This window comes from Phodopus roborovskii, unplaced genomic scaffold (assembly GCF_943737965.1).
Source record: "Phodopus roborovskii unplaced genomic scaffold, PHOROB, whole genome shotgun sequence".
Taxonomy (NCBI): domain Eukaryota; kingdom Metazoa; phylum Chordata; class Mammalia; order Rodentia; family Cricetidae; genus Phodopus; species Phodopus roborovskii.
In genome coordinates this window covers 25,216,982-25,235,191 of record NW_026126540.1, presented here as the reverse complement: position 1 = coordinate 25,235,191, position 18,210 = coordinate 25,216,982, and the positions used below count along the sequence as shown (strand labels likewise).

General features: G+C 42.6%; 2 protein-coding genes across 2 annotated transcripts; both read right to left on the bottom strand.

Annotated features, from left to right (window-relative positions):
• Positions 1–9,588: 9,588 nt before the first annotated feature.
• LOC127232943 (filaggrin-2-like) lies at positions 9,589–11,096 on the bottom strand. Its single transcript, XM_051199262.1, has 2 exons — positions 10,962–11,096; positions 9,589–10,791 (listed from the first exon to the last, which is right to left on the bottom strand). Exons 1-2 carry the CDS (start codon positions 11,094–11,096, stop codon positions 9,670–9,672), a joined length of 1,257 nt encoding a protein of 418 aa, XP_051055219.1. The 3' UTR covers positions 9,589–9,669.
• A 3,999-nt stretch (positions 11,097–15,095) lies between these two features.
• On the bottom strand, positions 15,096–17,982 carry LOC127232942 (filaggrin-2). Its single transcript, XM_051199261.1, has 6 exons — positions 17,806–17,982; positions 16,023–17,295; positions 15,815–15,830; positions 15,714–15,736; positions 15,402–15,596; positions 15,096–15,310 (listed from the first exon to the last, which is right to left on the bottom strand). The coding sequence occupies exons 1-6, from the start codon at positions 17,941–17,943 to the stop codon at positions 15,096–15,098; spliced, it is 1,860 nt and encodes a 619-aa protein (XP_051055218.1). The 5' UTR covers positions 17,944–17,982.
• Positions 17,983–18,210: the final 228 nt, after the last annotated feature.

Below are 18,210 nucleotides of genomic sequence, written 5' to 3'. Positions count from 1 at the left end.
TAGCAGACAAGAATAGAGCTGAGAAAAACCTCATCTTGAGAATTTGAGAAAGAAGGGTTGAACTACTCTCTTTTGACAAAAGGAAAGACTGATACTGATATATGAGGTATGGAGAATATTTTAACATTTAAAGGTATAAAATTCTACCAGGTATCTGTCTGTCTGTCTGTCTGCCTATCTATCTACTTACCTACCTACCTATTCATCTATCTACATATCTATCTTACCACTCATTTATCTATATCATCTATCTATTTACATATCTGTTTGTTTGTCTGTCTATCTATTTATCTACACACTTGCTCACTTATACCTATGTATTCTAAAGGGAAGAATGTAAACTCATACCTCAGGTAAAGAAGGTCGGGAAACCCAATATTTGATGTATGCTCTCTGGGTGTTAAAGCCCTGTGTTAAGTAATGTGATGATGTCGAAGGTTTCTGGGCTTCTGAATGACTAGGGTATGTGGTTTTATATTTCTACTTTGTGCTTATGTGAATTAAAATTTAGTCTTTATGGTTGTCAGTTTTGCCTGTAGAATATACACAATATTTGACATATAAGGTTGTTTTAGAGATTGTGCCTGAAATAATGAATAGTCTTTGAACATAATTTTTGGTTTGTTTTTCATCAATAGTGGAATAAATGACACAAATATTGAATGTTTGCCCCAGTCTGGGAAGCTGCCTCTACTAACACTTATGTTTGTGTTATTAGGGCCTGATTTCAGCCATCCCTTAAAGATTTTATCATATAAACAGTTGGTGAAGGCAGAGAGATATTGGAGTGTTTTGGAAACAGAAGGTTATCCCCTGCCATTCACCCTCACCTTGAGGGAAGAACACAGGATTTTGATCTGTTACAGTTTCATTGAGTAGATTTTTCTGTGTCATCAGTAAGCATCTCATCTCCTACCCAGACACAATAATGAGGTAAGGACTCTGAGATGTGGGGAATGACAAAATGGATTTCTTCTTTGATTCTCTCATTCCACACAGGAGAAGTCATTGTCATATCAAATCTCACCACTGGACATAAGGCTTAGGAGAAGTCTGGGATTATCTGAGGATGTCAATGACAATCTGCTTTCAACATGGACACTTAGATTCCATTGTAGTCATGGCTTTGGCTGTATCTTCCCACCAAGCAACTTTGAGCTGTTTTCTACTTCCCTCTGGATAACCTCTCTGTTTCCTGTGCTTTCAAGCTGTCTTGTAACTTCATTTGTCATTCCTAACACCCTCCTCTTTCTCTCTTTTGGATAATGTCTGTCATTTGTTGCCCTGACTCTTCTGATTGTACAAAACATAAATAAGGTGCTTCTAGAACATGACTTCAGTTTTGATCCAATGTCTTTCCTTCATTGTAATGGTAGCTTTCCAACATTAGTGCATGCTGACCTTTCTAGAGACAGGAAAATGTAGGTGGGTGCTTTGGATTTCCATAGCAGTAGGTTTTGCTGATATCTTGTGAAGATGGCTCCTGAACACTTTTCCACATAATAAGCTGGGAAGAAAGAAGCTGTCCTGGTGCCAATATGCAATGCAGAATCCAGGTCTCCTGTTTGCTTAGACTAAACATCTGTGTGGTGACAGTTGTTTTTTCTGAGTATCCTCTCTCCCTCTCACTCGCTCCATCTCTTCCTTCCTTTCTTTGAATTTCTACTTCTTCAGGTATCCTGCACTTCCACAATAATTTGGAAATTTTTTTTCTAGTCTATGAAGAATATCATTGGCATTTGTATGGGGATAGCATTGAGTCTGTATATTATATTAAATAATATTAATAGTTAAATAATCTTAATTTTTCTAATTCATGTATATTAGATGTCTTTTTATTTATTGTTTTGGTTTATTGTGAATTTTTATTTTTTTAATATTATTTTTTCTTATTTTACATATTGATTCCAGTTCGCTCTTCCCCTTCCTCCCATGTCCCCTGACACCCCTCACATCTCCCCCCACAGCAGAGAGGGTGATGACTTCCAGGAGGGATCATCAAAATCTGTCAACTCATTTGGAGTAGGGTCTAGGCCCTCCCCACTTCCTGTAGGAAAAGGAAGTATCCCTCCATGGGGAATGTGCTCCCAAAGACCTTTCATGCATTGGGAATATATCCTGGTTCCATTGTCAGAGGTCCCTTATACTGTCCAGGCCTTCTAACTGAGACCCACCTTCAGGGGGGTCTGAGTCGGTATAATGCTGGTTTCCCAGCCATCAGTCTGGGGGGCCATAAGCTCCCCCTTGTTCAGGTCAGCTGTCTCTGTGGGTTTCTGTAGCCTCTTTGTAACTGGATTCCAGGAATTTGGCTCAGTGTTTAGCTGTGGGTGTCTGCTTCCATTCCCATCAGCTACTAGATGAGGGCTCTATGAGGGCATATAAGTTAGTTATCAATTTCATTATCAGGGAAGGGCATTTAAGGTAGCCTCTCCACTGTTGCTCAGATTGTTAGTTGGGGTCATCCTTGTAGGCTTTTGGACATTTCATTAGAGTCAGTTTTCTCTTCAAACCTACAATGTCTCCCTTTATTATGATCTCTTTTTTTCTGCTTTCATCTATTTGTCCCCCTACTCAGTCTTCCTGGTCCCACATGTTCTCTCCTCCCCCTTTTCTCCTAACTCCCTCTCCACTCACTGCTCCCCCCCAACTCCCAATATGCTGAGGAGCTCTTGTTCCTTTCCCCTTCTGTGAGGGACCTTATATGAATCTCTTAGGTGCCACCTTGTATCTTAGTTTCTCTGCTGGATTAAATTATAGGCTGGCAATCCTTTGCTCTATGTCTAAAATCCATATATGAGTGAGTACATACCATGTTCCTCTTTTTGTGATTGGGTTAATTCACTCAGGATGATTTCTTCAAGTTCCATCATCCATTTGTCTGCCAATTTCAGGATTCCATTGTTTTTAATGCTGAGTAGTATTCCATTGTGTAAAAATGCCACATCGTCTTTATCCATTCTTCAGTTGAGGGCCATCTAGGTTGCTTCCAGGTTCTTGTTATTAAAAATAATGCTGCTCGTGCATGTGATCTTGGCAGCTGTAGAAGGACCCTCATGCACATGGATCTTATTTAGTAGAATGAACTCCACATTTTTCTTTTGCTAATTATATAGTTGTTTCAGCTTCTGGGCTTTAGAGTTATGGATGTTGAATAATTGATGATGGAGAAGTGTTGAACTCATGATTTCATCCATGGTGCTATTTCCAGTGTGAAGTAGTGGAGAGTTTATGTATTTGAGAAAAGACAAAGAACAGAGCCTTGTAGATACTGACTTAGAGATGCCTACCAGCTGCAAATTGACATCAGGTTGTGCAGGGCCTTGTATCCTGAAGACTTACAGTCAGGAGCAAAGCCTTCTGTAAGCAGTACCAAATTAGTGTTGTGAATGTAATTACTTAACAAAGAGTAAATGGCCAATGGTGAATGTTGGCAAATATTAGGGAAAACCAACTTTCAGGTGAAAATTCATCTATGAATATATAATATGATATGCAATTATTACTATCTATACACTAAATTAAAAATGCACAATGATCATTCCATGCTTTTCAAAGAGGTGAAAACCTGGCAAGTTTATTTTTACAAATCAAAATGTAACAGAATGCTACTGTTTTTATTTTAATAAAATATTTTAGGTACATGGTAAAAAAAAATAATGCTGCTATGAACGTAGTTGAACAGATGTCTTTGTTGCATGGATCATTTGGGTATATGCCTAAGAGGGGGATTGCCGGGTCCTGTGGTAGACTGAGGAAAATGGGAATCAGTCTACCACATTTTTATTTTTATAATTTTCTTTTACATTTAAAAATTTTTCTTGTTTAGAGACTGTATTTCCCTTCCCTTTCTTCCCACCAAACCCTTCCATATCACCCTCTCCACTCTCCTTCAAATTCATGGTCTCTCTCTCTCTCTCTCTCTCTCTTAATATAAATTGCTATTGCATGCATATATATTTTATATACATATATTATATAAATATAATCTGTTAAGGCCATATCATGTTACTTTTATGTATGTTTTCTGGGTTAACCATTTAGCACTAGACAAACAATTGGAGTGCTATTCCCTGGGAGGGCCACCTCTTCCACTCCAGCCATACTCAGTTGCCTGTAGTTCTTTGTATAGGGCTGAGACCTCTTGGGCTTTCCCCCACTCAGTTTGGCATATTTGTTGTATCCTCCTTGTCAACTCATATCCAGACAGTATATTGGTTAGAATTTGGTATAGTTGTTATAGTTTGATGTTGCTAGGAGACACAATCTTATAGCAATGTTCGCGATCCTCTCTCTGACTCTGCCAATCTTCCTGCCTACTTTTCTATAGTATCCTGTAACCTTTAGGTGTGGGAGTGTTTTGTAATATCAGATCACAACTGAATATTAATCAGTTGTAGTTTTCTCTGTTGGTCTCTGCTGTTGAAAAGAGAAGATTACTTATTGACATGTAGGTATGAGGATATCATTAACTTTAATTTTTTTTGAGAATATCTTACATAAGTGTAACACATTTTGATATTACCCCTCCTTTCCTCTTCTCATGTTTCCCCCTAAATCTCCCAGTCAAATTCATGTTCTTTAATTCTTCAACTATTATTGTTATGTATAGTATATGCATAATACAATACAGGACTATTAAACTGTTTGCAATGTTCATTTAGAGGCCTTTTGTTTTTTATGTTAATTTTATTCATAGGTGTGTTTTGGGTTTCTTAGAAAAACTTACCAGTGTGTAGAAAACCTAATTATCTTTGTATCTTAAACTTGCAAATGCAAATTTACTGAATTAATCAATTCTAATAGGTTTTTTTTGGGGGGGGGGAAGTATAGGTTTCTTCAGTACATAGACTCTTATTACCTGCAAACAGTGATCATGGACTGTCTTCCTCTTCATATCTCTTTTGTTTACCTTTAAAAAAATATTTACCTCACTTTTCTTCTTCTGCATGAATTCATTTTTATTTATTTCATTTGGTCATACATAATCCTTCTCTTCTAATATCTTTTGTATTTTTACAATTTTTATGCAATATAGTTTGATCATATTTCCCCCTCTTCTAATTCTTCCCAGATTCTCCACCTCCCTACCCACCCAACTCAGTATCCTCTCTCTCTTTTGAAAAAGAAACAAAAATGAAAATAAAACAAGAATAAAAACCAGAAAAATAACAAATAAAAGAATATAGGCAAAAGACAAATAAGAAAAAAACTAAATAAAACAGTCCACAAAAATACCACTGAGTTCATTTCCTCCTGGCCAACCACTCCTGGGTTCAAGACATGCCCTGAAATCTGATTGATATTCACATAGGAGAAATCTGATTTTTCCTTTATCAGTGGGTATCAGTTACAGAAAGTGTCTTCGTTTAGGGGTGGGACTCCGTCTGGCTTGATCTGTGCTGCTTCAGTCTCTGTGAGTTTATATATGGAAGACACTATTTCTTTGGAGTCATTTAGCACTATTATACTATTTCTGCTTCCTTTTCTACACAGATCACTGAGTGTTGAGGGGAGGGGTTTGATTCCATTTAAGACAGAGGGTTCCACAGACTCTCACTCTCTGCACATTGTCCAGTTGTGGGTCTCTGTATGAACAACCATATAGTGCAAGATGCTTCTTTGATGTGGGTTTAACCTCATAGTACTGATCTACATAGCATTATGTCATTAGGGGAAATTTTATTGCTATGTTCTTTTTAGCAGAATAATAGTACTTGGTTTTTCCATAGTTTATGGACCTATCTAGTTTCGTTCTATTTATCTTAATACTTTACCAGAGTCAGGTATGGGTTCCAATGCATTGACTGTCCTTAAATTTAATCAATAAGTGGTTGTGTCACAATTACATCAGCTTGTCTTGTAGGTATTTGAGTTGCAGGTCACAGTTTAATATTGATGATATTGATGATTCCCTTTCTCTTCTGATAGTGTATAGGGTAACTATCAGGACCATGAACACTAGCAGTAGGAGTGATGTTTCTAGTTAGGCACCAGCTCAACTTTTCTATGCTCAATCAAATTTTTCATGTTCAATGAGATATGTAAGTGCTGTCTTCAGCAATAGGACCTTACTATCAGATTGTAGTGTGAAAACAATAGCCTTGGCAATAGCTGTGATGTTTTGCGGTTTCAATGGGCCAATATGCTCATTCTGGGTTCTTTCTTCCTTCCTTTCCTTCTTCCTTCCTTCCTTCTTTCCTTTCTTCCTTCTTTTCTTTCTTTCTTTGGTTGTTCGAGACAGGGTGTCTCTGTATTGTTTTGGAACATGTCATGGAACTCACTTTGTAGGCCTCGAACTCACAGAGATCCACCTGCCTCTGCCTCCCGAGTACTGGGATTAAAGGTGGACACCATCAATGCCCAGCTTCATTGTGGGTTTATTAAATACAGTGTTTGCATGTTGAATTGTAATAATTCCATAGCTAATTTGTTCATGGATTTTTGTCAGGAAGAGTTTTGAATTTTTTTAATGTTTTTTTCTTCATCCATTGAAATGATTGGATATTTTTTTTATCTTTAATTTTATCTGTTTGTTGTGTTATAATTTAGGTTGTGTGAGTTTTAGCTTATTATCTAAGTAAAACTTTTAAGTGTTGTGAAATATTCTAGTATGTAGGATTTTCTTCATCTGTGGTGGTAGAGTTTGGTAAGGCTCTCATTACCCTGAAAAGGCCACAACCTACATGTAACTGAAGAATACCCCTACCCTGGAGTTGTGGAGCTGTGAGTGGTAGATGCCAGAATCTTTAGCTTCTCACTATATTTCTGTCTCAGGTCTATGATTCTTACATTGGTCCACTCTTCCTAGTACTGGTGTTCTCCCATGGCCTCTCATCTCAGAATATAGTTACATCTGTTGTTAAGGTTCCTCCTTACAGAAGAGGTGATGGCGCAGTACCTTCCAGCATTTTGAAATGTCAGGGTTAGTGGTTTTATATACTCACCCAGGGATTTATCTTAGTTTGAATTCCACAAGGAAGGTTAACCAACACAGTTTGAATTAGGGACAAAGAGGAGTAGAACATAAAATTCTGTTTAAAAAATTGAATCCTCCATGACAGTGCCCCTTACCAGCAGGAAGTAGTTTGGAAAGAACAATGCCCAAATTCCCAAATGTTGTCTATAAATGTTTGTTTTCATTTAAATGGACTTGGTTATATAGAATAAAAAAAATCAAAATGAAAAAAATTGTTACTCTTATAAAATATGTTTTGTTTGGCCTTTACTTTGAAACCACAAACTTGAGAAAACAGTTTAGAGCTCTTAACTAGTTTTGACATTTTGGAAAATATTATTGGTACAATAGTAGTAGTAAACTTTCTGCTGAAGTTAATATCTTTTATGTATTTTTCTGTTACTTTCTTAACTATTCATAACAAATTCATGAGTTTTCTCCTTCTATTCACGAACATATTAATTGCTTTTTTCTATAGGTAATGTAGGGGTCCCATAACCTTTACTGGCATGAATATTTATTTTATTTTATTTTATTTTATTTAATTTTATATAACAAAGTCCAATTAAATGAAAACAAACATTTATACACAATATTTGGGAATTTGGGCGTCGTTCTTTCCAAGCTACTTCCTGCTGGTAAGGGGCTCTGTCTTGGGGGATTCGAAGAAGATTCAGATATCCTGGCTGTAGTCTGTAGAGCTGTTTTGTCCAGCTGTTTTGAATGTAGGATTAGCTTGTACTCTGTTTCAGGCAGTCTGGCGTAATCAAACCTCATTGGTCTGGAAGGAATCCACATCTTTTCATTTTCTGTGGAAATAAATAGAAATCCTTTTCCCCAGTAACTTGTCCTTCAACTTAAATTTTGGAGTCAAAGCATTTTTTTAATTTAATTTATTGTTTTACATGTCGATCCCAGTTACCTCTCCCTCCCTCCCTCCCCCCAACCCTCCCTCCCTCCTTCCCTCCCTTTTACCCTCTCTGCCCCCTCATATGCACTCTAAACACCCTCCCCTCCCATCCCCCCAACCCAATTCCATGTGTAGGGGAATGCCATCCAGTTGGGGTCATGTAGATCTGACAGGTCCTGTGAAGTAGGGACTAGGGCTTCTCTCCTGTCTCTAGATTAAGGCAGTTATCCCTCCATGGGGGATGTGTTCGCAAAGTCCTTTTGTGCACCAGGGATACATCCTGGCTCCATTGTCTGAGGTCTCTTAGACTGCTCAGTCCTTCTGGCTGAGACCCATATTCAGGGGGGCCTGAGTCAGTCCCATGCTGGATTCCCAGCTATCAGTCTCGGGGCCCGTTAGCTCCTCCTTGTTCAGGTAAGCTGTCTCTATGTGTTTCTGCCGCATGGTCTTGTCCTCTCCATCTGCTTCTGGGTTCTAGTTCAACTCAGTGTTTATGTATGGGTGTTTGCTCCTATTTTCAACAGGCATTAGTTGAGGGCTCCATGGAGAAGTTAGTTGTTGATCTCACTCTCCGGGAAGGGCATTTATGATAGCCTTTCCACGGAAGCTGAGATTGTTAGTTGGGAGCAGTCTTGTAGTTCTCTCGACCTTTCTTTGAGTTCAATTTTATCTTCAAACCAATATTGGCTCCCTCTTTTATGTTCTCTCTCTCTGTCTCTGTCTCTCTCTCTCTCTCTTTCTTATCTTCTATTACTAACCAGGCTCAATCAACCTGGTCACACAGGTTTTCCTTTCCTCCCCCTCATTTTCTCCTACTTCTCTCTCCATTCACTGTCTTCCCCCACTTCACCTGAGCTCTGGGGAATATTTCTATTCATAAATTTAATAAATAAAGTCTATAGCCATGTCTTATTTCCAGAGCTTGGACTCTATTCGGGAATGGCCATTTAGAATTAGATTTGTTCCTTTCTTTGTTGGTGATGATTAATACAGTCATTTCTAGTCAATTCAGTATGAAGTCTTTCTGCAAATGACTTTGACAGTAATTGAAGGAAGGAAAGAATGAGATGTGGCTGACTTTTTTCCCTTCTTTTGACTCTGAATTGTTAGCATCTTAGTATTTACTGCTACTGGTTGTCCAGAGGTAGAAGAAAATTGTACATCTGATCCCTTGACAGGGAGTTATGTTTGTAGAGATTAAAAAAGAGAAACCATATTCAGATTAAAATTTATTGTCAAATTTTAATGCAATACAATTTTCTGATTATTTTATGTAGGAGATCATGACAATAAATTCAATAGTAATACAGATACCAATGATGACACAAAAGATGAAAATATGAATGTCCACCCAAGAAACAAGCAAATTCTTTTTTCAGTATATGGATGGGTTAAAATATTACTAGGAAAATTGTGACTCCTAAACTGTGTTCTCTGCTTCTTGGATAAGTTTTTAATCAACAAGTAAAATGGCATGTGGAAAATAAAATGCTTATCTCACAGAAGTTTTAAATGCTCATTTTAATTTTAAACACCCAAATTATATGTTTTATTTTTGTACTTCTGAATATAGTTTCCAATACTTTTTACTTAATTTACTTTCTTGTCTAAGAAGCTCAGAGTCTATGGAGTCTACAAAAAGATCTTGCACCAAACAGCATTAAAGTAGTAATACAGTTAATATGAAAGAATATACTACCTACTGCCAAAAATAAGGAATCATGTTAATGTTTGTTGTCTTACTATGCTATTTTCTTCTTTGGTTTAGTTTTTATCTTGGTTTATCATGTTTTATACTGGCTTTTCAATCAAAATAATGGTGTCTTTGTTCTTGGACATATGTGTATAGTGGAGTGTTGCTATCTACATAGGCAGAACCTGAGTATATTTCCTTGCTTTCATGATAACCTCTGGATTCAGAGTCTCTTGTTTTCTTGTCATCTACATACTGGCTGATTTTTCTGATGATCCCTGATGTGTGAGATCCTGGCCCCTGACCTTGTCTTCCTGCACCCAGTGTGGTTGTACTTGGCAAATATTTACACTCTTCGGTTCCCATACAGTATAGGCTCTGAAGAGAGTTACTGGGAAAAGATTTTTGATTCCTATTTCTGCTGTCACTTGACAGTTGGTTATCACTTGGTTGTCCATGGCTACATGCTTGCCTATTATAAGTGCTGAATTCAGATTGATTTCCAATTGAATTGGATTCTGAGTGTTCCTGAAATGATATATATTGAGTATGGCCAAAAACAGATTGGTCAGTTGACTGGCTTTGGGTAGTTTCTGGTTTTGCCTTTACACTGTATCCATAATTAGCATCACAGTCACTTACTTGTTCAGAAGTTACTACAGAATGTCCATGACTAGACACTAACTTTCCAGTTGTACAGGATTCAGTAAGATTGTAGTAATCAACAGGCTGCCCATGATCTAGGTCTGACTCTCCATATTTTAACAGCAACCCTCCCATCCCTTCATTTTCTGTGGATCCGACATTCTGAGAAAGAGAGAGAGACTGCCCATATCTTGACCCATGTGTGTTCAGAGATTGGTGTGCTGACCTCAAAGGACTAGAATTGCGGCTGCTAGTCCTGCTGCCTCCAGAGGGCCCATATCCTGATTGTCCATAGTCATAGTCTGCACGGCCATAGCTTCCATGTCTCCAATGCTGACTAGAAACATAGTGGTTTCTAGTACTTGGTGACTGAAAGTGTTTTCTTACAGACTGGCCATGTGTTGTTCTAGATTGTTTTCTGAGACTGTCACTTGACTGCCTGTGAGTATTATGAGATGCAGTATAACTATAACCTGAATCTCCATGATGTGATCCAGACAATCTATGAGAACCCCCAAAATCTTCTTCAGAATGACTATCACTGTAATCATAAGAACTAGGTGTCCCAGAATTTGTCAAAGACCCAGACTGGGGAGAAAGCTCATGAGAACCTTGGGTATGCTGGGAAGAGTCTCCATAATGCCCATAAGAAGATGCCTCGGTTCCTTGAACTCGAGAATGAGAAACTTCTTGTGATGATGCTCTATGTCCTCTTGTGGAATCAGAGTTTCTCCTTGAAACAACTGAGTGTTGCTCACCCTCACTGGACTCAGGGTGAACAGGGCTCCCTCGGGGACTTCTCCCAGACCCTGACTGTGGGGACTCCCCATGCCCAGCCTGAGGCTGTCTACTGCTGTCCCTGGATTGCCTCTGAGGTCTTCCCTGTCTGCCATGACTTAATGAACCAGATTCTCCATGTTGAGATCCACCATGAGAGGGTTGAGAGTGTCTATGAGATACTACGGAGTGTTCCTCTCCCTCACTAGACTCGGGGTGAACGGGGCTCCCTCGCGGACTTCTCCCAGACCCTGACTGTGGGGACTGACCATGCCCAGCCTGAGGCTGTCTACTGCTATCCCTGGATTGCCTCTGAGGTCTTCCCTGTCTGCCCTTCACTCCTGACCCAGACTCTGCATGCTGAACTCCACCATGACCCTGAGAGGACTGAGAGTGTCTGTGAGATACTACTGAGTGTTCCTCTCCCTCACTGGACTCAGGGTGAACGGGGCTCCCTCTGGGACTTCTGCCAGACCCAGACTGCGGGGACTGCCCATGCCCAGCCTGAGGCTGTCTACTGCTGTCCCTGGATTGCCTCTGAGGTCTTCCCTGTCTGCCATGACCTGATAACCCTGACTCTCCATGTTGAGATCCACCACGAGAGGTTTGAGAGTGTCTATGAGATAATCCTGAGTGTTGCTCTCCCTCACTAGACTCGGGGTGAACAGGGCTCCCACTAGGACTTCTCCCAGACCCTGACTGTTGGGACTGCCCATGCCCAGCCTGAGGTTGTCTACTGCTGTCCCTGGATTGCCTCTGAGGTCTTCCCTGTCTGCCATGACTTAATGATCCAGATTCTCCATGTTGAGATCCACCATGAGAGGATTCAGAGTGTCTATGAGATACTACTGAGTGTTCTTCTCCCTCACTAGACTCGGGGTGAACAGGGCTCCCACTAGGACTTCTCCCAGACCCTGACTGTTGGGACTGCCCATGCCCAGCCTGAGGTTGTCTACTGCTGTCCCTGGATTGCCTCTGAGGTCTTCCCTGTCTGCCATGACTTAATGATCCAGATTCTCCATGTTGAGATCCACCATGAGAGGATTCAGAGTGTCTATGAGATACTACTGAGTGTTGTTCTCCCTCACTGGACTCAGGGTGAACAGGGCTCCCTCTGGGACTTCTGCCAGACCCAGACTGCGGGGACTGCCCACGCCCAGCCTGAGGCTGTCTACTGCTGTCCCTGGATTGCCTCTGAGGTCTTCCCTGTCTTCCATGACCTGATAACCCTGACTCTCCATGTTGAGATCCACCACGAGAGGTTTGAGAGTGTCTATGAGATAATCCTGAGTGTTGCTCTCCCTCACTAGACTCGGGGTGAACAGGGCTCCCTCTAGGACTTCTCCCAGACCCTGACTGTTGGGACTGCCCATGCCCAGCCTGAGGTTGTCTACTGCTATCCCTGGATTGCCTCTGAGGTCTTCCCTGTCTGCCATGACTTAATGACCCAGATTCTCCATGTTGAGATCCACCATGAGAGGATTCAGAGTGTCTATGAGATACTACTGAGTGTTCCTCTCCCTCACTGGGACTTCTGCCAGACCTAGACTGTGGGGACTGCCCACGCCCAGCCTGAGGCTGTCTACTGCTGTCCCTGGATTGCCTCTGAGGTCTTCCCTGTCTGCCCTTCACTGCTGACCCAGACTCTGCATGCTGAACTCCACCATGACCCTGAGAGGACTGAGAGTGTCTGTGAGATAATCCTGAGTGTTCCTCTCCCTCACTGGACTCAGGGTGAACAGGGCTCCCACTAGGACTTCTCGAAGACCCTGATTGTGGAGACTGACCATGTCCAGCCTGAGGCTGTCTACTGCTGTCCCTGGATTGCCTCTGAGGTCTTCCCTGTCTGCCATGACTTAATGATCCAGATTCTCCATGTTGAGATCCACCATGAGAGGATTCAGAGTGTCTATGAGATACTACTGAGTGTTGTTCTCCCTCACTGGACTCAGGGTGAACAGGGCTCCCTCGGGGACTTCTCCCAGACCCTGACTGTGGGGACTGCCCATGCCCAGCCTGAGGCTGTCTACTGCTGTCCCTGGATTGCCTCTGAGGTCTTCCCTGTCTGCCATGACTTAATGATCCAGATTCTCCATGTTGAGATCCACCATGAGAGGATTCAGAGTGTCTATGAGATACTACTGAGTGTTCCTCTCCCTCACTGGACTCAGGGTGAACAGGGCTCCCACTAGGACTTCTCCCAGACCCTGATTGTGGAGACTGACCATGTCCAGCCTGAGGCTGTCTACTGCTGTCCCTGGATTGCCTCTGAGGTCTTCCCTGTCTGCCATGACTTAATGATCCAGATTCTCCATGTTGAGATCCACCATGAGAGGGTTGAGAGTGTCTATGAGATAATCCTGAGTGTTGCTCTCCCTCACTGGACTCAGGGTGAACAGGGCTCCCTCGGGGACTTCTCCCAGACCCTGACTGTGGGGACTGACCATGCCCAGCCTGAGGCTGTCTACTGCTGTCCCTGGATTGCCTCTGAGGTCTTCCCTGTCTGCCATGACTTAATGATCCAGATTCTCCATGTTGAGATCCACCATGAGAGGATTCAGAGTGTCTGTGAGATACTACTGAGTGTTCTTCTCCCTCACTAGATTCAGGGCGAACAGGGCTCCCACTAGGACTTCTCCCAGACCCTGACTGTGGGGACGACCCCTGTCCAGCTTGAGGCTGTCTACTGCTGTCCCTGGATTGCCTCTGAGGTCTTCCCTGTCTTCCAGGACCTGTGGAACCAGATTCTCCATGTTGAGATCCACCATGAGTGGATTCAGAGTGTCTATGAGATACTACTGAGTGTTCCTCTCCCTCACTAGACTCGGGGTGAACGGGGCTCCCTCGGGGACTTCTCCCAGACCCTGACTGTTGGGACTGCCCATGCCCAGCCTGAGGCTGTGTACTGCTGTCCCTGGATTGCCTCTGAGGTCTTCCCTGTCTGCCATGACTTAATGATCCAGATTCTCCATGTTGAGATCCACCATGAGAGGATTCAGAGTGTCTATGAGATACTACTGAGTGTTCCTCTCCCTCACTGGACTCAGGGTGAACGGGGCTCCCTCTGGGACTTCTGCCAGACCCTGACTGTGGGGACTGCCCATGCCCAGCCTGAGGCTGTCTACTGCTGTCCCTGGATTGCCTCTGAGGTCTTCCCTGTCTGCCATGACTTAATGACCCAGATTCTCCATGTTGAGATCCACCATGAGAGGATTCAGAGTGTCTATGAGATACTACTGAGTGTTCCTCTCCCTCACTAGACTCGGGGTGAACGGGGCTCCCTTGCGGACTTCTCCTAGACCCTGACTGTGGGGACTGACCATGCCCAGCCTGAGGCTGTCTACTGCTATCCCTGGATTGCCTCTGAGGTCTTCCCTGTCTGCCATGACTTAATGATCCAGATTCTCCATGTTGAGATCCACCATGAGAGGATTCAGAGTGTCTATGAGATAATCCTAAGTGTTGCTCTCCCTCACTGGACTCAGGGTGAACAGGGCTCCCACTAGGACTTCTCCCAGACCCTGACTGTGGGGACTGACCATGTCTGGCCTGAGGCTGTCTACTGCTGTCCCTGGATTGCCTCTGAGGTCTTCCCTGTCTGCCATGACTTAATGATCCAGATTCTCCATGTTGAGATCCACCATGAGAGGATTCAGAGTGTCTATGAGATACTACTGAGTGTTCCTCTCCCTCACTAGACTCAGGGCGAACAGGGCTCCCTCTAGGACTTCTCCCAGACCCTGACTGTGGGGACTGACCATGTCCAGCCTGAGGCTGTCTACTGCTGTCCCTGGATTGCCTCTGAGATCTTCCCTGTCTTCCATGACCTGATAACCCTGACTCTCCATGTTGAGATCCACCATGAGAGGATTGAGAGTGTCTGTGAGATAATCCTGAGTGTTGCTCTCCCTCACTGGACTCAGGGTGAATGGGGCTTCCTCGGGGACTTCTCCCAGACCCTGACTGTGGGGACTGACCATGTCTGGCCTGAGGCTGTGTACTGCTGTCCCTGGATTGCCTCTGAGGTCTTCCCTGTCTGCCATGATCATGTGACTCTGACTCTCCATGTTGAGATCCACCAAGTCCCTGAGACGATTGAGAGTGTCTGGGAGACACTACCGAGTGATGTTCACTCTCACTAGACTCTGGGTGAACGGGGCTCCCTCTGGGACTTCTTTCTGAACCTGACTGTGGAGAATGCTCAAGTCCACCATGTAGCTGTCTACTGCTGTCCCTGGATTGCCTCTTCGAACTTCCCTGTCTGCTATGACCTTTGGTTTCTGACTCTCCATGGTGATATTCCTTCTTTTCAGACTTCCCTTTCCCTGAGCTAAATGAGTGACCAGATCTAGACCCATGCTTTCCAAACCCAGATGAGTGTCCTGTTTGAGACTCATGCTTTCCAGAGCTAGATGACTGACCTAAACCAGTTCCACTCTGCCCAAATCCAGATGGCTGACTATATCCAGACTCATGCTGCCCAAACCCAGATGCTTGTCCGGAGTGAGACCCATGTTGCCCAAACCCAGATGACTGACCTGAACTAGTCCCATGCTGCCCAAACCCAGATGACTGACCAGATCCAGACTCATGCTGCCCAAACCCAGATGACTGACCTGAACCAGTCCCATGCTGCCCAAATCCTGATGACTGACCAGATCCAGACTCATGCTGCCCAAACCCAGATGCCTGTCCGGAGTGAGACCCATGTTGCCCAAACCCAGATGACTGACCTGAACTAGTCCCATGCTGCCCATACCCAGATGTCTGACCAGATCCAGACTCATGTTGCCCAAACCCAGATGCCTGTCCTGAGTGAGACCCATGCTGCCCAAACCCAGATGACTGACCTGAACCAGTCCCATGCTGCCCAAATCCTGATGACTGACCAGATCCAGACTCATGCTGCCCAAACCCAGATGCCTGTCCGGAGTGAGACCCATGTTGCCCAAACCCAGATGACTGACCTGAACTAGTCCCATGCTGCCCAAACCCAGATGACTGACCAGATCCAGACTCATGCTGCCCAAGCCCAGACTGACCTCTGTTTGACCCATGTTTACCACAACCAGAGGATTGACCTGATGCAGTACCATGTTGACCACAGCAAGACTGACCTGATCCATGTCCATGTTGTTGTAAGCCAGAGGACTGTCTTGAGTTTGTTCCATGTTGTTCACAGCAGGATGGCTGTCCTAAGCCAGACCCATGCTGACCACATTTGGAAAATTCATTCGAACTACACCCCATTTGATGAGAGCTTGAAGATTGTCCACAGGAACTGGTTCCATGTTGACTGTTACCAGAAGATTGAGTTGCTCCAGATCCACAGCATGGTGAATGATTTGAACCCATTTTCTGCTGTCTCCCACAGTTCTGTGGCTGACTACATTTTTGAGATCCATACCCCCTTTGACTACAAGACTGGCTACAGGATCTAGGTTCAGGTTGAAAACATCTAGAAGACTGACCTCCTGAAACACACCCATAACCTTGTCCTCCACTAGTTCCTGATTGACATCTTGACTGGGTACAACAAGATTGATTTCCTTGCCTCCCAGATCTACTTGCCTGACAAGAACTTGAAGCATTTTGTGGTCTGCAACATTCACTAGAATTGCTGTGACCACATGCATGACTTTGTATCTTACTGTTTCCTGAACTTTCAGAGCTAGGTCCAAGCTTTTGTTCTCCGCTCTTTCTTGACTGAGTAGAATTTGATTCATGTTTGTTCTTCTCCAGTCCATGTGATGATCCACTATGACTTTTCCTTCCCTGACTATCTAACCTAGATCCAGATTCACTTTCTTCCCCAGATTCTCTAGAGTCCCTAGCATGTAGCTTGTTTCTTTTTTCTTCTAGCTCTTCAGAGCTGGAACCACGTCTCTCTTCATTACTGCTCCAAGAGTGAACAGAGCTAGAGCCATGGTGTCTTTTCTTAGGTCCCTCTGAGCTGGATAATTCACCTTGCCTTTCTAATCTCCTAGAGTTGGACCTATGTCTATGTTTTGCAGTTCCCAATGAGCTCCCAGAACTATGTCCATGTTCCTCTCCCTCACTCCAACTTGAATGTCTGAAACCTAATTTCTGTCTTGGTGTCTCTTCTTCTGTTTCACTTTCTTCCTTTTGATGATGATGACCATGCCTACGCTTCTTTGACCCTGAAGCTTTACAGTATTCTTTTCCAAGAACCTTGTTGCAGGCCATAGCCAGTTTGAATACCATCAGAAGAAACTCAGTAAAGTCTAGTCTTCGATCATGATCTCGATCCAGCATATGCATGATGACATCTACTGTGTCTGGATCATCTGGATTCTGTATATGAGAGACACACCAAGGAAGACTTGGTCAGCCCAGCCTCATTCTCAAGTAAAATAATCTAGAAGCACCTAGTTTATATTGTGTTATGTGATTTTAATTTATTTGAGTATTACTTTAGATTAATAGAACCTACCATATATGAAAGGTTAATAGAAAATAAAGACTGTTGTGATCTGTGGAAGAAGAACCTCCACAATATTGTTCCCCATTTGTTAAAATAATCAATCAATCAATCAATCTGTTAATTTCTTAGAACATATTGATTTACTTGGAATGGGAAGCTTGAGTGAATGAGAAAGTTGTAGTTTACAAGGTAGAAGGGCACAGGAATGTATGGAAGAAACATGTGTTTAAAATATGTGCTGATTTAATAGATTTATGAGTCACTAGCTCAAAAGACTATTACTTGGGTTTTCTCAAAATTGGATGGGACTGTGCACTTTCCACTAATCTTGGTCTTAGAACATGTACAAACCCCCAACAGCCTCCAGACTTGACACATACCTTCAGAATTGGACGAAACTCTTTCTCCAGAAGTTCCTTTAGCTCATCCTTGCTCAGTGTGCCACATTCTCCATCTTGCTTGGTGTATTTGTAAAATATATCAATGACGGTGACAACACTTCTTAAGAGGTCTGTCATCTTTACCCCCAAGATTAAATGAACCTAGAAAGAGAAAGAAACAGAGATAGAGAAAGAAAGAGACACAAAGAGGACTCATTTTCTTTTCTTTTAACTTACCAACAGGTCTTATTTTAATATAATCCAGTGGTTCTCACCCTTCCTAATGCTGACACCCTTTAATATAGTTCTTCATGTTGTGGTAACCCTCAAATATAATTATTTTCATTGCTACTTCATAACTGTAATTTTGCTAGTTATGAATCATAATGTGAATATATGTAGGAT